The sequence below is a fragment of the Benincasa hispida genome, chromosome 10, assembly GCF_027475165.1.
Source record: "Benincasa hispida cultivar pf3 chromosome 10, pf3_genome.v1.1, whole genome shotgun sequence".
In the NCBI taxonomy this organism is placed as follows: Eukaryota; Viridiplantae; Streptophyta; class Magnoliopsida; order Cucurbitales; family Cucurbitaceae; genus Benincasa; species Benincasa hispida.
In genome coordinates, this window is record NC_143487.1 from 7666852 (window position 1) to 7687724 (window position 20873).

Consider the following 20873-nt stretch of genomic DNA (forward strand, 5'->3'; position numbering starts at 1 on the left):
AAATTTGTTTATTTTATTTAATTAAATAACTTCTAAAATATGAAAATAGTATTTCATATTTTTTGTCAAAAATTATTTTATTATAATTTTATTTTAATAAAAAAATTAGTTAGTGGAAAAATCCAATTGTTGGATTTTCCCATTAAGTAGGTTTTGAAGTGGCTTATGCTAAGCTTGACACCTACATTATTCATGCTAATGGAGTTTGAGGTGGAAGTTATGCAAGAAGGGTTTCTGCATGTGTTTTGTTTATAAATAGGTTTTGTTTTTCAAAATTTAAAAACTAATGCTTCCTTTGAATATTCAATATATTTCTTCCACAAATTTTCTTTCACTCTCCAATTTAATTAGTGAAATTCCATATCTTTCGCTAAAGTTTCGGTCCCACAACCATGTTCTTCAATCTAAGAATAGCAAGGATATACCATTGGTGGTGCCGATTGCTCGTGGAGACGAAGTTACTTGTGGAAACTACAAATGTTGTATTTCTTTCTCTCTTTACATGCTTAATCCTTGTTTATTTTTACTATCGATGGATTATGTCTTCGAGAAAATAACCATGGCTTAAAATCTTTTCCTTTCATATAAATATTCATTTGATCACTTATTTATATATATAGAAATGACAATTATAAAGAGAATTGCCTAATCCACATCCTTGGATAATATAGTGAGCCGTAAAACTGAAGTATTGACATTGAGCAAGAGGTGACATCTAAAGATATTTTACAGTGTTTAGTTGTACTAACTTTTGATAAGTAATATGGATAAAAATCTCAGCTAGAGATCTTATTGTCTCTTCTTTTTTGGAACTTAGCAACTTCTTCCCTTTTGGAGAGGATACTCCAATGGACAACATCAGACAACCTTCCTCCGCACGTGCCAAAACTGACCACAGCCTTCCATAAGTGCGCTATGATATTTGTCTGCACCTGCAATAGTCCGAAGGGAAACAAAAGCTGGTCATCGAAAAAAAAAAACTTGGCATCTCGTTGCTAAATCTGTGCTCTTTTCAGAGATTCAGTATTCTTCATGATATTGCTTGCACTTTCTAACTCACTTCACTCTTTACCCACCTTTCATTTCAACCCTTCAACTCCATTTCATCTCTGTTCAACAAAGGCAAATGCTTTTTCTTCTTTTTCCTCAACAACCCATCATTTCTCCTTCAAGTTATTGTTTTATCAGGTTGGTTCTAGTGGTTGTAGCTAATCTCTTAACTTTTGAGGTCTTGTTTTCTTCATGTTCTGGCTAATATTAGGTGTTGAAACAAAATGAGTGTCTTTCCCTGGACTTGGAGCTTACTTATTGTTTTAAACTTATTGGGATTTTTCTAGCCATACAAAACCCATTAGTTGTAAAACTGAAGCTGCTAATTTGTCTTGGAATAGACTTCAACAAATTGCGATTCATGTTTAGCATGCAAATTGGCTCTGTGTACTGTTTTTGGTTACCAAGAAAAAAGTGTGAAGGAGACAAATTTGCAAGTGCACTTTACACTAGGAATTGATCAAATTCCATGAGTATGTGCTTTTTTCAACTTTTTGTGAGCAACATCAAAAATGGTAAAAGTATGGAGGTCTGTTTTTTCATCTGCAGGTGATTGTGCAACAGAGTTGGAAGATCCCACTGAGGGTAACTGAGTGTTCTAGAATTCCATCCCTTTGCTAAGTTTTGTTCGCCTCAAGTTGGTCCGTTACAAATGTCGCCTAAAAATTCTTGATGAACAAGAGTTGAGTGTCTATAGTTGCATTGAGATTGGTAGAATTTGAGTTTACTAAAAAGGCTATACTTATTCTGAGTGTCTAAAAGTTAAGTGCTTTTTTGACATTAGGCAGAGTTGAGAGATGCAGAAGTCTCTTCAACATCATGATTTTGTTCTAAAGGAGACCTATCCTAAAATAGGTGCGGTTTCAATAATGGGAGACAAGCTTTCTTGCACGTATGACCTTGTGGAGCAAATGCAATATCTTTATGTTTATGTCGTCAAAGCTAAAGATTTACCTGGAAAAGATGTCACTGGTAGTTGTGATCCATATGTGGAAGTGAAGCTTGGAAACTATAAAGGAACAACCAAACACTTCGAGAAGAAGTCCAACCCTGAGTGGAAACAAGTTTTCGCTTTCTCAAGGGAACGAATCCAAGCGTCTCTTCTGGAAGTGGTGGTGAAAGACAAGGATTTTGTAATAGATGATTTTATGGGACGGGCTATTTTCGATCTCAATGATGTTCCAAAACGTGTCCCACCCGATAGCCCACTGGCACCCCAGTGGTATAGGCTGGAGGACCGAAAGGGGGATAAGGTCAAAGGAGAGCTTATGTTGGCTGTGTGGATGGGGACTCAAGCAGATGAAGCATTTCCTGACGCCTGGCATTCAGATGCTGCAACTGTGGGCTCTGAGACCATTGCTAGCATCAGATCAAAGGTTTATCTTTCTCCAAAACTTTGGTATGTTAGAGTAAATATCATTGAAGCTCAGGATTTACTACCAAGTGATAAGAGTCGGTATCCAGAAGTTTTTGTGAAAGCTATTCTTGGGGCTCAGGCTTTAAGAACTAGGATATCTCAAAGCAAGACTATAAATCCAATGTGGAATGAGGACTTGATGTTTGTGGCTGCTGAGCCATTTGAAGAGCCACTACTTCTGACAGTAGAAGACAAGGTAGCATCAAACAAAGAAGAAATTCTAGGGAGGTGTTTGATTCCCCTGCAAAATGTTCAGAGGCGATTAGATCATAAACCTGTAAACACTAGATGGTTCAATCTTGAGAAACACATTATTGCAGATGGTGAACAGAAAAAAGAAATCAAGTTTGCCAGTAGGATTCATCTAAGGATTTGTTTGGATGGTGGTTATCATGTGTTGGATGAATCAACCCACTACAGTAGTGATCTTAGGCCTACTGCAAAACAGTTGTGGAAGTCTAGTATTGGGATTCTTGAATTAGGGATTCTAAGTGCTCAAGGGCTGATGCCGATGAAGACCAAAGATGGCAGAGGGACGACAGACTCGTACTGCATTGCAAAATATGGACAGAAATGGATTCGAACGAGGACTGTTGTAGACAGTTTCGCTCCAAAATGGAATGAACAGTACACTTGGGAGGTTTTTGATCCCTGTACTGTTGTTACTATTGGGGTCTTTGATAATGGTTATATAGGTGGAGGAAGTGGAGTAAAAGATTCAAGGATTGGAAAGGTGCGGATTCGTTTATCGACCCTTGAAACTGATAGGGTTTACACTTATTCATATCCACTTCTGGTCCTTCATTCTTCAGGAGTGAAGAAAATGGGTGAAGTGCAGTTAGCTGTAAGGTTTACTTGTTCATCTTTGATTAACATGTTGCATATGTACTCCAACCCATTGTTGCCAAAAATGCATTACATTCATCCATTATCCGTGATTCAGCTTGATAGCTTAAGGCACCAGGCTATGCAAATTGTCTCGATGAGACTAGCCCGTGCCGAGCCTGCATTGAGGAAAGAGGTTGTGGAGTATATGTTGGATGTGGATTCACATATGTGGAGCATGAGGAGAAGCAAAGCCAATTTCTTCAGAATAATGGGAGTTTTAAGTGGTTTGATTGCACTTGGTAAATGGTTTGATCATATTTGCAACTGGAAGAACCCTATTACAACAATACTAATCCATATCCTTTTCATCATATTAGTTATTTATCCCGAGCTCGTACTTCCAACCATCTTTCTTTATCTTTTCGTTATCGGTATTTGGAACTTCAGGCGTAGGCCTAGACACCCCCAGCACATGGACACCAGATTGTCTCATGCTGATGCAACTCATCCTGATGAACTAGATGAAGAATTTGATACCTTCCCTACATCCCGATCTACCGATATCGTTCGGATGAGGTACGACCGCCTACGGAGCATAGCCGGGAGGGTGCAAACCGTGGTGGGGGATCTTGCAACTCAAGGAGAAAGATTTCAGTCACTATTGAGCTGGAGAGATCCAAGAGCAAGCGCTCTCTTTGTAACGTTTTGCTTGATTGCTGCTATAGTTCTCTACGTGACCCCATTTCAAGTTATTTGCCTAGTTGGAGGCATTTATGTGCTGAGGCATCCAAGATTTCGCCATAAACTTCCTTCAGTTCCTTCAACCTTCTTTAGGAGATTGCCTGCAAGATCAGACAGCTTGTTGTGAATAGAAGTTCATTTGAATTTCTGTTCCATTTGACTTATTGGTATATAATTACATTCAATTAATTATATATCATGTGTTTGTTTGTTATTGTTGAAGAATGGTTCAAAGTAGTTTCAGTCTCCTTCTATTAATGCTTTAATTACTCTGACCCACTTGACTGTTTTGGATTGATTAGAGGAAAAGTTTTATGTAAAAGTCGTTTTTATCTAAACTCTTCCGATAACAATTGTTTGAAATAAACTTTAAAAGTGTTTCGAAAATTATTTTGAATGGTTGCTAAATACTACACATTTTCAAAATTAAACACTTGAAAAAGTTAAATCAAATATATCCGAAATTAACAAAGGGAGACTCGTACCAAATAATTTTGCAAATCATAAGTTCATAAAATAAATAAAAACTCAATAGATTTGGAGAGACGGACAAACTCAGTCCAAACTTCAATGGTTCCATGACGTTTTTTAAGGTATATCATCATTAATGTAGTTGTTATTATACAATTGTAAAATTGTTAGTACGTGATGCTAGCAGCTTGAATCAGCCACGGGAATATGAAATCATTGGTTTTTGACGATTACAAGAAAAGTTGTTGCTCCCATGTCTATGAAGTCATTGATTTATGACTTAAATAAAATTCTTTCCGTTGAGGATGCCATTTCAACCAACCTTAAATCATATTTGTTACCCATTTACTTCTAAATAATTTTAAATAATAGCAAATTAAGTAGTACAAATTAATAATGATTGTCCAAAAATTGCCTTTCGAAAATTATTTATTATTTTATTAATTGTTGAGCTAGGTTGGAACTAACAAGTTTGTCATTGCAGTTGGTTTGATTCAACGTTGAACACCAAACATATCAAAATAAATACCAATTATGCATAGGTCAAATGGTCAAAGTAATTTGTTCCACCTTTCAATATATATATATATATGGCTTTAGAAACCAAAAGAAAGTGTGGCTTTTAAAGTTTACTTTTTACTTTTGAAATTTGGTAAAAATGCTTTTTTTTTTTTTTTGGCATTTAATTTGGTAAAATTGTTGAATGTAACTATAAAAGATGAAAAGTAGAATAGAAAACTACTAATATACAATCTTCCTTTTTGAAAAATGAAAAACTATAACATTAAAAAAAAAAAAAAAATTTGGAAGCAACATTTAAATTTTGTTAATATAAGTTATTATGGGAATATTTACCAAGATAGGTTGAAATTTAGAGTCTAGAGAGATAGAAAGCCTATAGATAGAATAGAGGCCCGAGATGATAGACCAAGGCCAATGGGGGATCCACATTCGACCAATAGTCTCCCATGACTTTAGGAAACTAGTCCGAGTGGAATGCTCATGACCCATGAGAGGGAGCTAGTGTTAACTTAGATGATCCTTAGGGAGCTTAAAGATAGCTTAGAGAACCCATGACGAAGCCTAGTGGTAGCTCAAAGGACCTATGAGAGTTTAAAGTTAGCTCAAAGAATCTATGGGAAGCTTCGAGATAGCTCAGATGACCCATGAGGAAGGTTAGTGGTAGCTCATATGACCCATGAGGGAGGCTAGTGATAGCTAAGATGACCCATGAGGGAGGTTAAAGATAACTTAGAAGACCCAACAAAGAGCTTAAAGGTAGTTCATAAGACCCATGAGAGAATCTAGAGGTAGCTTAGAGGAACCGTATGGAGTTTAGATGTAGCTCAGAAAACTTAGGAGATAACTCAGAAGACCCACCATAGAGGAACTAGCTAGGTAATAGTACTATGAAGGTCCTAGTAGTGCCTAGTGGTGCCATGGAGTGCTTAATGGTACCCAAATAGTGGTAGTACTCCACAACACCATTAGACTTCCACACTAACTTGAGTGGCATTAGCATTATAACTAAATGTAACGATTCAGTGGCTTTGAATTAAAAGGGATCAATATAAAGCAAGACACCTGTAACACACAATATCAATTCTATATAAGTAGTCAAATTCATTCGTCAAAGGTATGTTGAAAATGCTCACGACTACTTTCTACTTTCACTTGTCTTAGCTCTTAACTAACTTGAACATCGAATTGTCAGTGGTCTGACACCGTATTGGTATTTATTTTCATTTTTATTGGTGTTTCTACCATTGTTTTTTTTTTTAGAAAAATGAATAAATTATATATATATATATATTTTTTTTTTTTTTTGAGAAAATTGAATAAATTATATAATTATTATCAAGTAAATTTGAAAATTTTTAAATAAAATAAAATAAAATAATGAGTCAAGAAATTCTAAACTATGAGGAGTGTAAGACTTATTTTAGTTCCTAAAATTAATAATAAGAATTAATAGATGCATTCATGTTCTCTCTCCTTCTTCTTCTTTCTTGTAGAAACATTCATGTTCTTTAAATTAAATTGCATTTATTAAATCAATTTAATTAACATAAGCTTAGCAACACAAAATGGAAAAAAGTAGAAAAGGAAAGAGAAATATTTTACTCTAAAAGAGATAAATATTGGATATTATATTGTCGATGAGGTCTAAGAAATGGGTCTTAAATTACAAAGCTCAACTTTTAAATAGAATCAGTGCATAAGTGACGGAGATTTGGCTTGAGGGATATCTCCTTTGAGACTGGATGATGCAGTCGACCAAAATTTGTCCTTTTCAATGTGTTCTTTGTTCTCTTGCTCCTCCCTTACGCACTAAAAAATTATTAGTTAATTGATTTGTTACCTTGACGGAGGTTTTGTGTCCAATAAATACAGACTATAAAAATTTTCAATATTTCCATTTTTCCTAATACGTCAGTATTAGAGGTTTTAAATATGATTTGAGGACTCAGTTAAAATGTTTTATCTATATTATATTTGTATTAATTGTTTTATGATATAATAGAAATGTGTAATTTATAACCATTGTGTTAATACAATTTTAATATCAATGTTATTTTAATACAAGGGATATGTAATAAGGCAGAAGTAGAAATTCTCTCTAAGAAAGAGGGAGCAAAGTGCCAAATGGGCAGACGATTGCTTTGTGCTTGTCGCTGCCGATCCTTCATTCCATTTGTTCTTTAGGAACATTTTCAACTAACGGATATGTATTAGATGAGAGAATATTTGGAGTTTAATTCTCGGAGTGTCCAAAGTAGTTGAGAAAGTTATGATTCGTCATTTAGTTTCTGTAGATTGTTCTATTTTAAGTTGTCACCATCAAAGAAACTATTTTTCCCATTGTCCTTGGCCATTTGGCACTTATTTAAATGACCCTTTTTGTGGAATAAGACAGTCATCAGGTTTTAACTAACCAATTCATGTTCCTTCTTGTGGGTTGCCTTAAAATTGTGTATATAAAAGTATGATAATGTTGAGCAAGCTTTGTTGGTAGTTGAAAAGAAATGTAAAGACTTGTTTTGGTGGTTGAAGTGAATATTGTCTGTGATTATGGATACAGGCAAGTCAATAGAAGATCAGTTCTCTAAACTTCACCCTTCTCTTCCTTTGAATACTAGGATTGGGATTATAGGAGGTGGGCCAAGTGGCTTGTCAGCTGCTTATGCATTGGCCAAGCTTGGTTACAGTGAAGTAACAGTCTTGGAGAAGCATCGGGATGTCGGGGGCATGTGCGAATCGGTGGAAATTGAAGGTACTAGTTATTTAACAGTCAATGACGTTGACATGGTTGTTAGGAGATTGAAGTTGATTAACAACAAGCATTCACCATTCTTACAGGTAAAATATATGATTTGGGAGGTCAAGTTCTTGCTGCAAATAGTGCTCCAACAATCTTTCACCTGGCCAAAGAAACAGGCTCTGAATTAGAAGAACTGGACTCTCATAAGCTAGCTCTCATTGATACTTCAGGGGAATATCAAGACATACGTGTTGCAGACGATTATACGTCCATTATCTCACTCACCTTAGAACTCCAGGTTAGCTTCCTCTATGGCTGGTTCTGGTTTGAATCTTGAATATTACTACACTTATTTATTGTGGTAAATTGGAGTTTGTCCGTACAGGACAAAGCAAAGGATTCAAGACATATTGGGGTTCATGCTGTGAGTGCATTTGCATCTGACTTAAGTCCTGCATATCTTGAGGCTCATGGACTGACGACTGTTCCAAAATCTGTGGCTTATGGCTACACTGCTTCTGGTTATGGGTTTGTACAAGATATGCCTTATGCTTACGTGCATGAGTTCACCCGCACTTCAATGGCTGGTAAAATTCGACGCTTCAAAGGTGGATATGGAGGCCTTTGGAAGAGGATCAGTGAGTCGCTTCCAATCAAAGTTCAATGCAACACTGAAGTTGTGTCTGTCAGAAGGAGTTCTAAAAGTGTAACTCTTCATGTCATGGACCGCGACACAAATCTCACAAGTTTGGAGTTTGATAAGATTATCATATCTGGTTCATTCCCTTTTAGAAATTGTAGAACTTACAGATCCTCAACCACAAAACTATCAGGTTTTGAATGGATTACTTTCAACTAGCTTTGTCCATCTCTCCTTTCTCCTTTGTATTTCCTTTTTCTTAATGGGCTTTCTATTGACATTACTTGCAGAAGAAGGAGCTGAGATAATGGATATGAGCCACCTCGAAGAAGAGTTGTTCAGTAAAGTATACACGATTGACTATTACACCACAGTTCTGAAGATAGATGGCCTAAACCATTTACCGCTTGGTTTTTATTACTTTGGGAAACATATGGACAATCCGGAAACAATTGGATATCCAGTTGCCATGCAGAAGTTCTACACAGACACTGATATTTTCCTGTTCTGGTCTTATGGTAACTCGGCCGACATTACAGGCCCAAATGTGACTGAGCTGGCAGTCAACACAGTTAAGAAAATGGGAGGAGAAGTTAAGAAGGTGATTCTACAAAGAAGATTTAAATATTTCCCCCATGTTTGTAGCAAAGGTAAGTAGGATCTATTTGCTGTTTCTAATTAATTTTCCACTTCTCAAGATGAGATGCTAATATGTTGAAGCTCTTGCGCAGATATGGAGGATGGATTCTATAAGAGATTGGAATTGGAGCTACAAGGTTCATTGAATACGTATTACACAGGAGGGCTTATGGCTTTTGAACTTACAGAGAGAAATTCTTCATATGCCATGGCACTAGTATGCAAGCACTTCGCAAATGACAACTCGTCTCCAACGTTTTCTTATGCTAAGGTGATCGCGATAATGAATGTCAATTGAATAAACAAAAAGTAACACTTCTATGACCCTTCTTTTTTATCTGTACTAAACTATGTCACATTTGCAGCCTATGTTTCTCGTAAAATCAAAACAAGAAAGGGGTGCCAAGGAGTTAGGCGAATTACCAGGAGTGGAGTTTCCTGATTTGTCCTCACTCGATGGCTATTTAAGGCACTGGGGTTCTCATCACATCACTCGAGATAGAGTACTTTACACTTGGCTTAATGAACAAGGGTCAGTTTTAGCCCAGCGAACCTACAGAGAGCTTCATCTCAATGCTTCTTGCATTGCTCATAAGCTGCTGTCAAACCAGAAGCCTCCAATAAAACCAGGGGATCGAGTTCTTCTGGTATATGTTCCTGGCCTCGACTTCATTGATGCATTCTTTGGATGCTTAAGAGCTAAAGTTTTACCAGTTCCAGTTCTTCCTCCCGACCCCTTGCAAAGAGGTGGCCAAGCACTTTTCAAAACCGAATACATTGCAAAATCGTGTGGTGCAGTCGCAATTCTATCAACCGTTAGTTATCATTCAGCAGTTAGAGTAGGCAAGGTGAAGAACATGATTGGCTTGATGAGAGAAAATGGAAAATCTTCAGCTGTCTGGCCTAAACTTCCATGGATGCACACTGATAGTTGGATAAAGAACTTCGCTAATTTGGATCCATATGTGATGGCTAACCAATCTGAACCTCATTCAGATGATGTAAGCTTTCTGCAATTTACATCTGGGTCAACAGGTGATGCAAAAGGAGTCATGATTACACATGGTGGCCTCATTCATAATGTGAAGTTGATGCGCAGAAGATACAAGAGTACCTCAAGGACAGTACTTGTTAGCTGGCTACCTCAATACCATGACATGGGGCTGATTGGTGGACTTTTCACTGCTCTTGTGAGTGGTGGAACTGCAATCCTTTTTTCTCCATTGACATTTATAAAAAATCCCCTTTTATGGATACATACTATGAGCACATATAAAGCTACTCATAGTGCAGGTCCCAACTTTGCCTTTGAGTTAGTGGCTCGAAGGTTAGAGGCTAACAAGGGCAAAGTTCAGACATATGACCTTTCTTCCATGGTTTTCCTCATGATCGCTGCTGAACCTGTTCGGAGAACTACCTTGAAAAAATTTCTTGAGCTAACTATCCCTTTTGGCCTAACTGAAGAGGTGATGGCTCCTGGTTATGGATTGGCAGAGAACTGTGTATTTGTGAGTTGTGCTTTTGGAGAAGGAATTCCCGTCTTCGTAGATTGGCAAGGGAGAGTTTGTTGTGGATATGTAGATCAAGATAATGAAGATATTGACATACGAATAGTTAATCCAGGGACTGGCAAGGAGCTTGAAGATGGAAAAGAAGGAGAGATATGGATCAGTAGTCAGAGTGCAGGAATTGGATATTGGGGAAGGGAAGAATTGAGCCAAGAGACTTTCAGAAATGAGCTCCAAAACCATCCTGAACGCAGATATACTAGAACTGGTGACTTGGGAAGAGTAATTGATGGGAAGTTATTCATAACTGGAAGGATAAAGGATCTCATTATTGCAGCAGGAAGAAACATCTATCCAGCAGATGTTGAAAAGACGGTTGAGAGCTCGTCCGATCTTCTACGCCCGGGTTGTTGTGCAGTCATTGGTGTTCCAGAAGAAATCCTGATGGAAAAGGGTATTCAAATTCCTGATTGTTCTGACCAAGTTGGTCTGGTTGTGATTGCTGAAGTTAAGGATGGCAAGCCTGTTGCTAAGGATATCATTGACCAAATTCAGAATCGTGTTGCAGAAGAACATGGGGTTAGCGTTGCTTCAATTAAGTTGATTAAGCCTAGGACCATCAGTAAAACAACATCAGGAAAAATAAAGAGATTTGAATGCCTCAAACAGTTTGTTGATGGAACTCTTAATGTAGTACCAGAAGCAATAAAGCTCAGGAGGACTTTTCTTCGATCCTTCAGTACAGGGACATGTAAGGAGGGAATTACACCTCGTCCTCAGCTATCTAATCTTTCAAGAGCTTCTGTTCAGCCTTCTGTTCAACCAGGTCCCAGAATAAGTAATAAGGATATTGAAGAGTTTTTGAAAGGACTGGTATCTGAACTGACAAATATTCCAATTAACAAGATTTGTGCCACAGAAAGCTTATTGTCATATGGAATTGATTCCATTCTTGTGGTTAGAGCAGCCCAGAAACTTTCTAATTTCCTAGGAGTGCCAGTTGGGGCTGTGGATATTTTCACAGCAAGTTGCATTGCAGATTTGGCAAGTATCTCCGAAAATATTTTGGCCAAGAGTCATGCAAAATCAACAAAAAATACAGATAATCCAACATTTGAAACAACTCATGCATTGATTGGGATGGAGAATATTTCCTGGACTCACCAATTCGGTATCTGGTTTTTCCAACTTCTGGCTCTCATATTTGTTGCTATGATGCTGACCTTTCCTGCTTATTTATCAATTTCAGCATTCATAAATTCCTTGCCTATTCTCCACAACTTGACAGATGACATTCCTTTCATGAATTATCTATTACCTTTGACTTTAGCTCCTCTAGCTTGGGTCCTTTGCATAGTTTCTTCTTGCATTTGCATCGCATTCTTTGGAAATTCATTTTTGAGACCAAATTATGCTCTCACCCCTGAAGTCTCCATCTGGTCAGTGGATTTTGTCAAGTGGTGGGCGCTCTATAAAGCACAAGATGTTTCTTCTAAAATTTTAGCTGTGCATTTAAGAGGAACCGTGTTCCTAAAATACTGGTATGAAATGTTTGGAGCAAGGATAGGATCCTCGGTTATTCTTGATACCGTAGATATCACTGACCCCTCTCTAGTGTCTATTGGTGATGGAGTTGTTATTGCAGAAGGGGCTTTGATTCAAAGCCATGAGGTAAAAAATGGAGTCTTGAGCTTTCTTCCAATTAGAATCGGCCAAAATTCTTCGGTGGGACCTTATGCTTCAATCCACAAAGGTGCCATTTTAGGAGAAGAAGTTGAAGTTCCAGCTCTGCAAAAGATTGAAGGCATTGTGACAACTTCCGGTAACAGAAGTCTTGAAAAGGTATAGCATATCTTAAAGTTGTTTTAGTACAATGCATAACAAATAACTACTATCATCTGCCTAGTTATTCTACATGGGTAATATTTAAGAAAACATTGATTAACCTACATCTTTTCTTGATAATAATGCATAAGCATTATTTGATATGCAAAACTGAAAAACCATCTCTGTTACTACTAATTCTATATCAAGAAAAGTAAAAATTTTCTTTGCATCAGATATTAGTTCCATCATATACCTTTTATTTTATTTCTTTTTATTATGTTGTCATATAGTTAAGCAGGTCAACATAATTTCATTCTATATTGCATTTCTAGATTTTTGACATCAAGCCCTACTTCAATACTTAGTACTTATCTTACTTTCAAGCTTTGCACAATCAAATAGCATCTTACATTTTGCAACTCTCAATTTCTATTCTATGCTAAAGTACTGATATAAGCTCCTCGTTGAAAAAAACAACTTGATAGCAGGGTAGCAAGCCACGGAGTACTGCTGGCAAAAGACAGGAACACAAGGCCATTTATCACTTTTTAGGAATCTACATACTTGGCTTTCTAGGCTCACTTTCTGCAGCTATTGTCTACTACTTCTACATTTGGCTATCTCAAAGCTCTCCTTCACTTCAACATTTTGCGTTTCTTTGCTTAGTTGGAGCCTTCCACTGGATACCGTTCAGTGTAATTGCTTATGCTACCGTATTTGCTGAAGTTCCATCAAATGCAATTAGTTTTGCCATCCTGTTTTCCTCCATGTACTTATTTCATGGGATTATACTTTGCATCCTCACATTTGTCGTGAAAAATATTCTCACCGACAAACCCAAAATGGAGCAAAACCCCCTGAAAATTTGGCTTTGCCATCGAATTATCACTGCCAGCCACCTTAGATTTGCTAAACTCTTGTCTGGAACAGAAGCCTTCTGCATATACCTGCGCCTTTTGGGTGCAGTAATTGGCACGCATTGTTCAATCAGAGCCATCAATCCAGTATCGGATCCAGAACTAATTTCTATTCGCACTGGTGTTCATCTTGGTGACTTCAGCAGGATTATTTCTGGATTCTATTCAACGACTGGCCTTACTCGTGGGAAGATTGAGATACAAGAAAATTCTGTTATAGGCAGTCAAAGTATAGTCCTTCCTGGATCAGTGATTCAAGAAGACGTTGTTCTTGGTGCACTTTCAGTTTCCCCAATGAACTCAACACTCATAAGGGGAGGTGTTTATGTTGGTTCTCGAACTCCAGTCATGATCAAGAATACTATGCACATGTTAGATGAAAGAATAGAAAAGATGGACATGATATACAAGAAGATAGTTGGCAACCTGGCTGCAAATTTAGCCGCTACAACGTTGAAAGTCAAAACGAGGTACTTCCATCGAATTGGTGTTAGTGGGAAGGGTTATTTGAAAATTTATGAAAATATTAAGGGTTTACCTGATCACAAGATATTCTCTCCTGGGAAGAGTTATCCTGTATTCATCAGACATAGCAATAGCTTGAGTGCCGACGACGATGCCAGAATCGATGCTCGTGGAGCAGCATTGAGAATATTTTCAGATGGATCAGACACTACCCCACTCCTTGACTTGACATTGAAAACAGGCAATGCATTCTACGCAAGAACCATTGCAGACTTTGCAACATGGCTAGTGTGTGGACTTCCTGCAAGAGAACAGCATGTCAAGAAAGTTCCACATATCCGCAATGCAGTATGGAATTCTCTCCGATTAACCAACTCATATTCAGAGCTACATTATTACTCAAACATATGTCGATTGTTCCGATTCAATGATGGACAAGAAATGTATGTGAAGGTAAAATTGAGGCCTTACGATAAAACAATCAATGAGGATTCTGGTAAGGTTGAGCCGATTGGAATTCTTCCACCAGAGACAGGTGCAATTCCTAGAGCTGATGATGACAAACGCCCATTGCTGTTTTTGGCTGAAGATTTCCTTAATCGTGTGAACTCTCGCGAAGGTGTTCGTTACGTTTTTCAGCTTCAAACTCGTCCAGTTCCACAAGATGAGGCTGAACAAGACAGAGCACTTGACTGCACCAAAACCTGGGATGAAACTGAGTTTCCATGTCTAGACATTGGAGAAATTGAAATCCAACAAAGTCTATCAAAAGAAGAATCTGAAGCACTGGAATTCAACCCCTTTCTCCGGTGTCACGAGGTTGATGTCATTTCAGCTACATCAGTTTCCCAGAGTGCTTCAATCGATCATGGCCGTTCATTGATATATGAGATTTGCCAGCATTTGCGAAATGGAACTCCTCTTCCAGAAGCCTGGAAAATCTTCCTTCAACAATCAGATACAAAAGTAGATCTCTCTGGTTGTCCAGTGGCTGCAGTTTTAAAGGAAAGGGGCAATGAAAAGGCAGCGCTTGACAGGACTTGGTATCAGAACTTCTGGCTTACATTCTTTCAACCATTATTACAAACAGCTCTGCCTTATTTCATCATGGGTTTGATCATCTTTTTTCCACTAGCTTATGTTATGCACCTGAAGGAAAACAAGAAACTTCTATTGCATTGGTCACTTCCATTGTTGTGGGTGTCTTCTGGGATAATAGCTGCATTTTGTTGTGTTGTAGCAAAATGGGTTCTGGTGCAGAAGAAGAAAGAAGGGGAAACAATAGGGATTTGGAGCATAAGGATTTTCATGGACACAATATGGCAGGCCATTAAAACAGTGGTGGGAGATTATTTCATGGAAATGACAAGTGGGTCTTTCATATTTGTGCTGATAATGAATTTGATGGGTTCAGATGTGGATTTGGAGCAAGGGACTTATGTAGACAGTATGGGAGCTTTGTTGAATCCTGAAATGGTGAAGATCCATAGAGGTGGTAGTGTGGGAAGAGAAGCATTATTATTTGGACACATATATGAAGGAGGAGGGAAAGTCAAGTTTGGAACTATTGAGATTGGAGAAGGTGGCTTTGTGGGTAGCAGAGCAATAGCCATGCCTGGAGTTAGAGTGGAGAGTGAAGCAAGTCTTGCACCTCTCTCTTTGGCCATGAAAGAAGAAATCATAAGGGCAAATTAGACATCAACTTAGATAAGAGTTGACATCATCTTTTCTGGGTGATTGAATAATAAATTGTTGTATCATAATATAGATAAGTAGATAGGTTGCTGGTTTTTATACTCTTCAAACACCTATATAAAATAAAAGAAACAAGAAAAGGCGTGCTCACTTTTGCCTTTCAGATTGCAATCATGGACATGATTAAGAAAATAAAGAAGGCTTTTAAAAATGAAATATTATGTCTTTTCAAATATTTCCAGGGAACATTTGAGTTGCAACAAACAAAAATTTACCCAAATCATGACCCACATAAAATAAATGTTCTTTCGCAAATAATAAAATAGTAAAATGAGTTTTCAAAATGGATTCTTGTCGCTGTAAGACGACTATTATTTTATTCATGTAACATGTGTATAAGATCAGATTTCTTACCACTCCATTATTATTGAATAAGATCGTAAAAGTAGTATCAAAGAATTAATGGGCGAAACTGATCGCATGAAAAACTCTACGCGAAGCAGTAATGCCATCTCATAGAACCGTACTTTCTTCTGGAATAACTATCTCAATATGCTAAAAGGCTTCTGCCTAATACGAAACAATTTCAGATTTTCCAAGATATTTTGATAAAATCTACAAATACCCATTTCGATTTGTAGCCAAATCAATCCAGAAGTTATAAATAAACGTTTCTAATTAGTCATCAGAATGTCTAGGATACCTCAAATAAAGAAAAATGAACGTCAAGGATGTACTACTCTCAAAAGTGTAACGTATAATAGCAATGCTAGCCATCCAGATGTGAGCGATTCTGAACTACCCTTGTGAAGAATACATAGAGCATAATTAGAAACAAAAATCCAAAATCGAGGCAACTTGCCCAAGCCAATTCTCATAGAACCAATTCCATCAACAGGGAAAAAAACATAAGAGTACTGAACTAGCTGAGCGTTCCAATCTGCAAGCAAATCTAATGCTTGTCTGTTGGAATATCTAGATCCTTAAATATTGGACTATCAACTCCTACGCCCATCGCGTTCAAACCATTATCAACGTAGATAACAGCTCCAGTAATGGCACTAGCCAGAGGTGATGCCAAGAAGGCAGCTGCATTCCCCACTTCCTCTGTTTAAAAAAGGTAGCATGTTCAGCATGAACCAAAAATGGTAAGGTGAAAAAAGGAATATGTACATAAGAATTGAGGGAATTTTTACCAGCAGATAGTTCTTTCTGCAAAGGTGCATTGGCTGATGAATAGTCAATCATCATGTCAATAAATCCGATTGCTTTTGCAGCTCGACTTCTTAGTGGACCTGAGCACAAGCAGGAAACAAATATTCTATATTAGAGTAGTGACTTCAAGAGATTCAACGTAGAAATTCACATATAGCAACTTAAGTCATACTATGATTCCCAGAAGGAACACAAACACAAACTATCAACTTAATTCAGGGAAAAAATAATAATAATAAAGATACCAGCAGATATTGTGTTCACTCTGATTTTGTGTTTTCTTCCAGCTTCAAATGCAAGTACCTACAAGAATAGTAATCACATTCCAACATAAAACACTCTCATCATGGAGAGAACGAATAGTTCCAGCCCCACAGAAAGAGAGAATAGAGGGAGAATATCTTACTCGTGTATCACTCTCCAAAGCAGCTTTGGCAGAACTCATGCCACCTCCATACCTGAAATAAGAATTCCATCACAGTGATATATAAGTTAATTTTTTATGATAGAAACCACCAAAGAAACATTACTTTTTATAAGAGAACTGTAGTCTACTCGAGAAGAGTTGTAAAATGAGCAAAAGGAGAAGGCCAAGCATATTTTCTTTGAATATAGGTTGCCAAGCAAACATGTTACATACATACCCTGGAATGATCCTTTCAGATGCTATGTATGTGAGGGATAATGAAGAACCACCTATAACAAAAACCAAAGTTTTCCTTTACATGTTTGTTTTCATTGCCTCACCTAACAAATAACTGGAAATATAAAAGATTGGACAACAGTGTGCAAGGTAAAAACAGAAGTCTTTAGTGGAAATATTTTAACATGCCTGGATTAATGATTGGAACAAAATGCTTCAGTAGAGATATATAAGAGTAGCTTGATGCGGATAAAGCTGCTAGATAACCATTCCGAGATGTCTCCAACAAGGGTTTTATTACCTATTTAGAGAGCAACTTTGTTTTAAAGAAGACCAGCAAGAGATGGAAAGCTATTATTGAACGCAACCTCCTAGCTAAATACCTCCGGTCCATTAGCAAGGGAGTGCACAAGAATGTCAATGCTGCCAAAGTCTTGCTTCACAGACTCGGCAACTTCCTGCAAGAGGGTGGTTGAAGAGTAGCCAAATCATTAAAATGGAAGCATGCAGCTATGCAAATACATCAGATAGGTTCAATGAAACAATGACTCAAAGACTTGATCAAATTTCGGCACACTTGGTTCAAGGACATTCCCATGCATATAAAACAACAGATACTTTCTACTTGGCTTTTGGCTTTGTGAGAAGCACTAACTTATAGATAACGATACTTCGAATTCATTCACATGGACAATCTACCATATTGTTCAATTTAGCTCTTCTATATAGAAGTATTGCATTGGGATTCTGAAGGGAAGTTGTGTATACCTTTACAGTCCAATTTGAGGATCCAGCATAGCGTTTGTTTGTTTTTATCTGCATGGATGGGAGAAACAGACATGTTCAACAAAGACAAAATCAAAGTGTAAAAAAATTACCTTGTCAATTAGAGATTACTAAATTACATCTTCAGGAACATCTTCAGGACTGTCAAAAACTGCATCTAGAGGATATACTTTTGTGATCTCCATAAGAGATCCACCAGGCAGTCTGGAATATCCAACAAATGTTAGGATGAAAATAGAACTTTATTCTAGTAAAAATATGGTAAAAAATAAGAATGATATCTTACACTCGTGATTCATCAAACTTTCCACGTCTCAAGCTGGATTCAAAAATGTTCAAGGCCTGAACAAGAAAATTTTCTAATACTAAACATGGGCCTAACAGAGAACCAAAAAGATTTATGTTTTCCTTGGGAAGAAGTGCAAAGAAGAAGAAACATTAACAATCTGTGCTAGCTATTTCACTTACAGGCACCCACGTGCCGACAAGAATTTCAGCACCAGCCGCTGCAAGAGATTTTGCAATTGCCCAACCATATCCATTATCGTCAGCTACACCAGCGATAAATGCTCTCTTGCCTACACATAAGAAAACTAGGTTCATTGAAAACTTTCATATAATTGTGAATTTCAAGTATTTCATGCCTAGATATGAGAAAGAATAACCCCAGATACACAACATGAAAATAAAGTAACAGCAAATCCAAAATTCTTTTTGTACATCAAATGTGACAGGGTCGTATATCATAATGTGAATAATAGTTGTTCCTACAATTAAAAAAATCTAGTTTTTTTTTTAAAATAAAAAACTAAGCTTTCCTGGAGAGAAATGAAAAGGTTTTCAGGGGCATATTAAAAAAAAGAAAATAATAAAAATAAATAAATAAATAAAACCAATCCACCCACAGAAAGGGAGTACAATTCATAGAATCTGGTTATGTTGCAGTTTAGAGGGGTGGCGGAAGAATCCCGGGGGAAGCACTATGGATAATACCACAGTTTATTAAAAGCAAATGAACCGAGAAGACTGAAACCAATACAGAAGCATAAAAGTACACAAAGCATATGTAAATCAGGAATACAAAATAATGAAAAATAAATCGCAAGAACTTGAACCTTTTAGATCAATTGACAGCCCAGAGCCAGGCTTACTATCATTAGCTTCAGCCATTGCTTTGGTTACCGTTCTCTCATTCTTCACAGAAGACGAGAAAAACTTCCGCTGGAAAAATGGTAAGGATGATATATTGCTAGAACTTGAAAGCTTAGCCCATGATGATACTTTAGAACTGCCGCCAAGGGTTGTTCCACATGGCTCGAAGCCTTTCCTAGAGGGCAATTGGCAGTGTCTTAGTGTCGCTATCTGAAGGTTAGAAGCTGCTGCTGCCATCTTCAGGAACTGGTATCTCGCAGATGATAAATGAGATCTGCCCAATTTTAATCATGGGAACAATAAGGAACTCGAGCTTCAAATGTTAAATAAAATACCATTACATTTATATGAAGTTTGTCTTGTATATTTTTTTAATGTCTCAACAGAACGTCAAATAAAACAAAGGGAAAAAAAACTCAAGATTCTGGTTTTTCTTGCTCTGCTTAGTTGTTTTAAGAGTTGGTGGTTGGAACTCACTTTTGACATATTCTTAAAAGTAAACCACTAATATAACTAATATTCAGGATCCGAACTAACAAGACGCAACAAGAATTGCCAAACAAGTTCAGTTCCAGTTATGTATTAATGGCCCTGACTAATAAAAAAAGGACGAAACCTGTTTATGTCGATATGTAAAAGACTCATTTCCAAACAAGAAGACACAATTTTATTATGGCATTGGGTTTTCCAATCCTTAACTACTCGTTGTCCACAAAATTATCCAGGAAACTAAATATTTCCATCGCCATGGTAGATAAAAATGGGCATATCAAATCTAGATCGCTCAGTAAACAAATCACGCAAAGCAATTAGTCATGGTAAGCTAAAATGAACAAGAGACTTGCTCATGGTTTCCAATGAAGTACAACAAAATGTATCTACATTGCATGCCTCGCATTGGGAAACAGAAATTCATGAGAGCGAGAAAATTCCAATGATAAAGAAACCTATAGATCTAGCAGTTAAGCTTGCGCCAGAAAATAAAACGAAAATAAATCAACAAAAAGGGGAAACGAGCTTTTCTTTCTTGGAGCAGTGAAAAGCTGGGCATTAGAGTTGAAGAAGAGAAAGAAATTGCTTACATCTTTGCGACAGAGAACGCCAATGTAGAGAGAAAGATGGGATTTCGCAGCAATTAAAAAGCAGGGTTTCCCCGAGAGGTAGGAAGAGGAATGAAATAGGAAAGGGTGGGTTGGAAACAAGAATGGTGAAGTAGCAGCTTATTAGAGCTTCGATGATAACAATGATGGAAAGGGTTGGGGGCTTCGAAGATGTCGACAGTCTCAAAGTAGATCGCGCATACACTATGCTCCCAATTTCCGCTTTTAGTTTTTTCTTTTTTTAATTTTTCAAATTATCCCTGATATTATAATAACAACTATGCTCACGTTGGTGTTGATTCATCTTTGGTTGAAATTTTATCTATAAAAAATATTATAATCACAAATTATATTTAATTTTTGAAAAAAAATATTACGGATAAAATAAATAGAAAAAAATACAAATAGATATTGATAGATTTTTATAAGTATTTATCAGTAATACATTTCTAATTAATTTCTATCATTAATAGATAGTAATAGACTTCTATTAATCTCTATTAAATAATATTAAAAT

The 20873-nt window shown here is 37.0% G+C and overlaps 3 protein-coding genes across 4 annotated transcripts; 2 read left to right on the forward strand and 1 right to left on the reverse strand.

Annotated features, from left to right (window-relative positions):
* The first annotated feature begins 833 nt into the window (after positions 1-833).
* LOC120089489 (multiple C2 domain and transmembrane region protein 5-like) lies at positions 834-4302 on the forward strand. 2 transcript variants are annotated; one of them, XM_039046975.2, is made up of 2 exons: positions 834-1188; positions 1600-4302. In XM_039046975.2, exon 2 carries the CDS (start codon positions 1848-1850, stop codon positions 4161-4163), a length of 2316 nt encoding a protein of 771 aa, XP_038902903.1. In that variant the 5' UTR covers positions 834-1188; positions 1600-1847; the 3' UTR covers positions 4164-4302. The 2 variants fall into 2 exon arrangements, with proteins under 2 accessions (XP_038902903.1, XP_038902904.1); XM_039046976.2 differs by having other exon boundaries at positions 984-1188; positions 1835-4302.
* Positions 4303-7471: 3169 nt separating this feature from the next.
* On the forward strand, positions 7472-15606 carry LOC120089454 (uncharacterized). The gene is made up of 7 exons (XM_039046927.2): positions 7472-7781; positions 7868-8067; positions 8155-8602; positions 8700-9059; positions 9141-9319; positions 9414-12398; positions 12869-15606. The coding sequence occupies exons 1-7, from the start codon at positions 7580-7582 to the stop codon at positions 15458-15460; spliced, it is 6966 nt and encodes a 2321-aa protein (XP_038902855.2). The 5' UTR covers positions 7472-7579; the 3' UTR covers positions 15461-15606.
* Positions 15607-16169: 563 nt separating this feature from the next.
* Positions 16170-20629, reverse strand: LOC120089455 (enoyl-[acyl-carrier-protein] reductase [NADH], chloroplastic-like). The gene is made up of 13 exons (XM_039046928.2): positions 20339-20629; positions 19220-19530; positions 18573-18682; positions 18391-18446; positions 18224-18308; positions 18087-18134; positions 17702-17776; positions 17508-17619; positions 17320-17371; positions 17082-17133; positions 16921-16978; positions 16657-16755; positions 16170-16567 (listed from the first exon to the last, which is right to left on the reverse strand). Exons 2-13 carry the CDS (start codon positions 19491-19493, stop codon positions 16413-16415), a joined length of 1176 nt encoding a protein of 391 aa, XP_038902856.2. The 5' UTR covers positions 19494-19530; positions 20339-20629; the 3' UTR covers positions 16170-16412.
* Between the last annotated feature and the right edge of the window lie 244 nt (positions 20630-20873).

Excerpts from the sequence above, each read along its gene's own strand:
- LOC120089489 (XM_039046975.2), top strand. The coding sequence starts at position 1,848 with ATGCAGAAGTCTCTTCAACATCATGATTTTGTTCTAAAGGAGACCTAT.
- LOC120089454 (XM_039046927.2), top strand. The coding sequence starts at position 7,580 with ATGGATACAGGCAAGTCAATAGAAGATCAGTTCTCTAAACTTCACCCT. Across the intron at positions 8,068-8,154 it reads CACTCACCTTAGAACTCCAG|GACAAAGCAAAGGATTCAAG; the intron begins GTTAGCTTCCTC and ends TTGTCCGTACAG. Across the intron at positions 12,399-12,868 it reads GTAACAGAAGTCTTGAAAAG|CAGGGTAGCAAGCCACGGAG; the intron begins GTATAGCATATC and ends ACAACTTGATAG.
- LOC120089455 (XM_039046928.2), bottom strand. The coding sequence starts at position 19,493 with ATGGCAGCAGCAGCTTCTAACCTTCAGATAGCGACACTAAGACACTGC. Across the intron at positions 18,683-19,219 it reads GCTGTCAATTGATCTAAAAG|GCAAGAGAGCATTTATCGCT; the intron begins GTTCAAGTTCTT and ends TCTTATGTGTAG. Across the intron at positions 18,447-18,572 it reads TTGTCGGCACGTGGGTGCCT|GCCTTGAACATTTTTGAATC; the intron begins GTAAGTGAAATA and ends TTTCTTGTTCAG.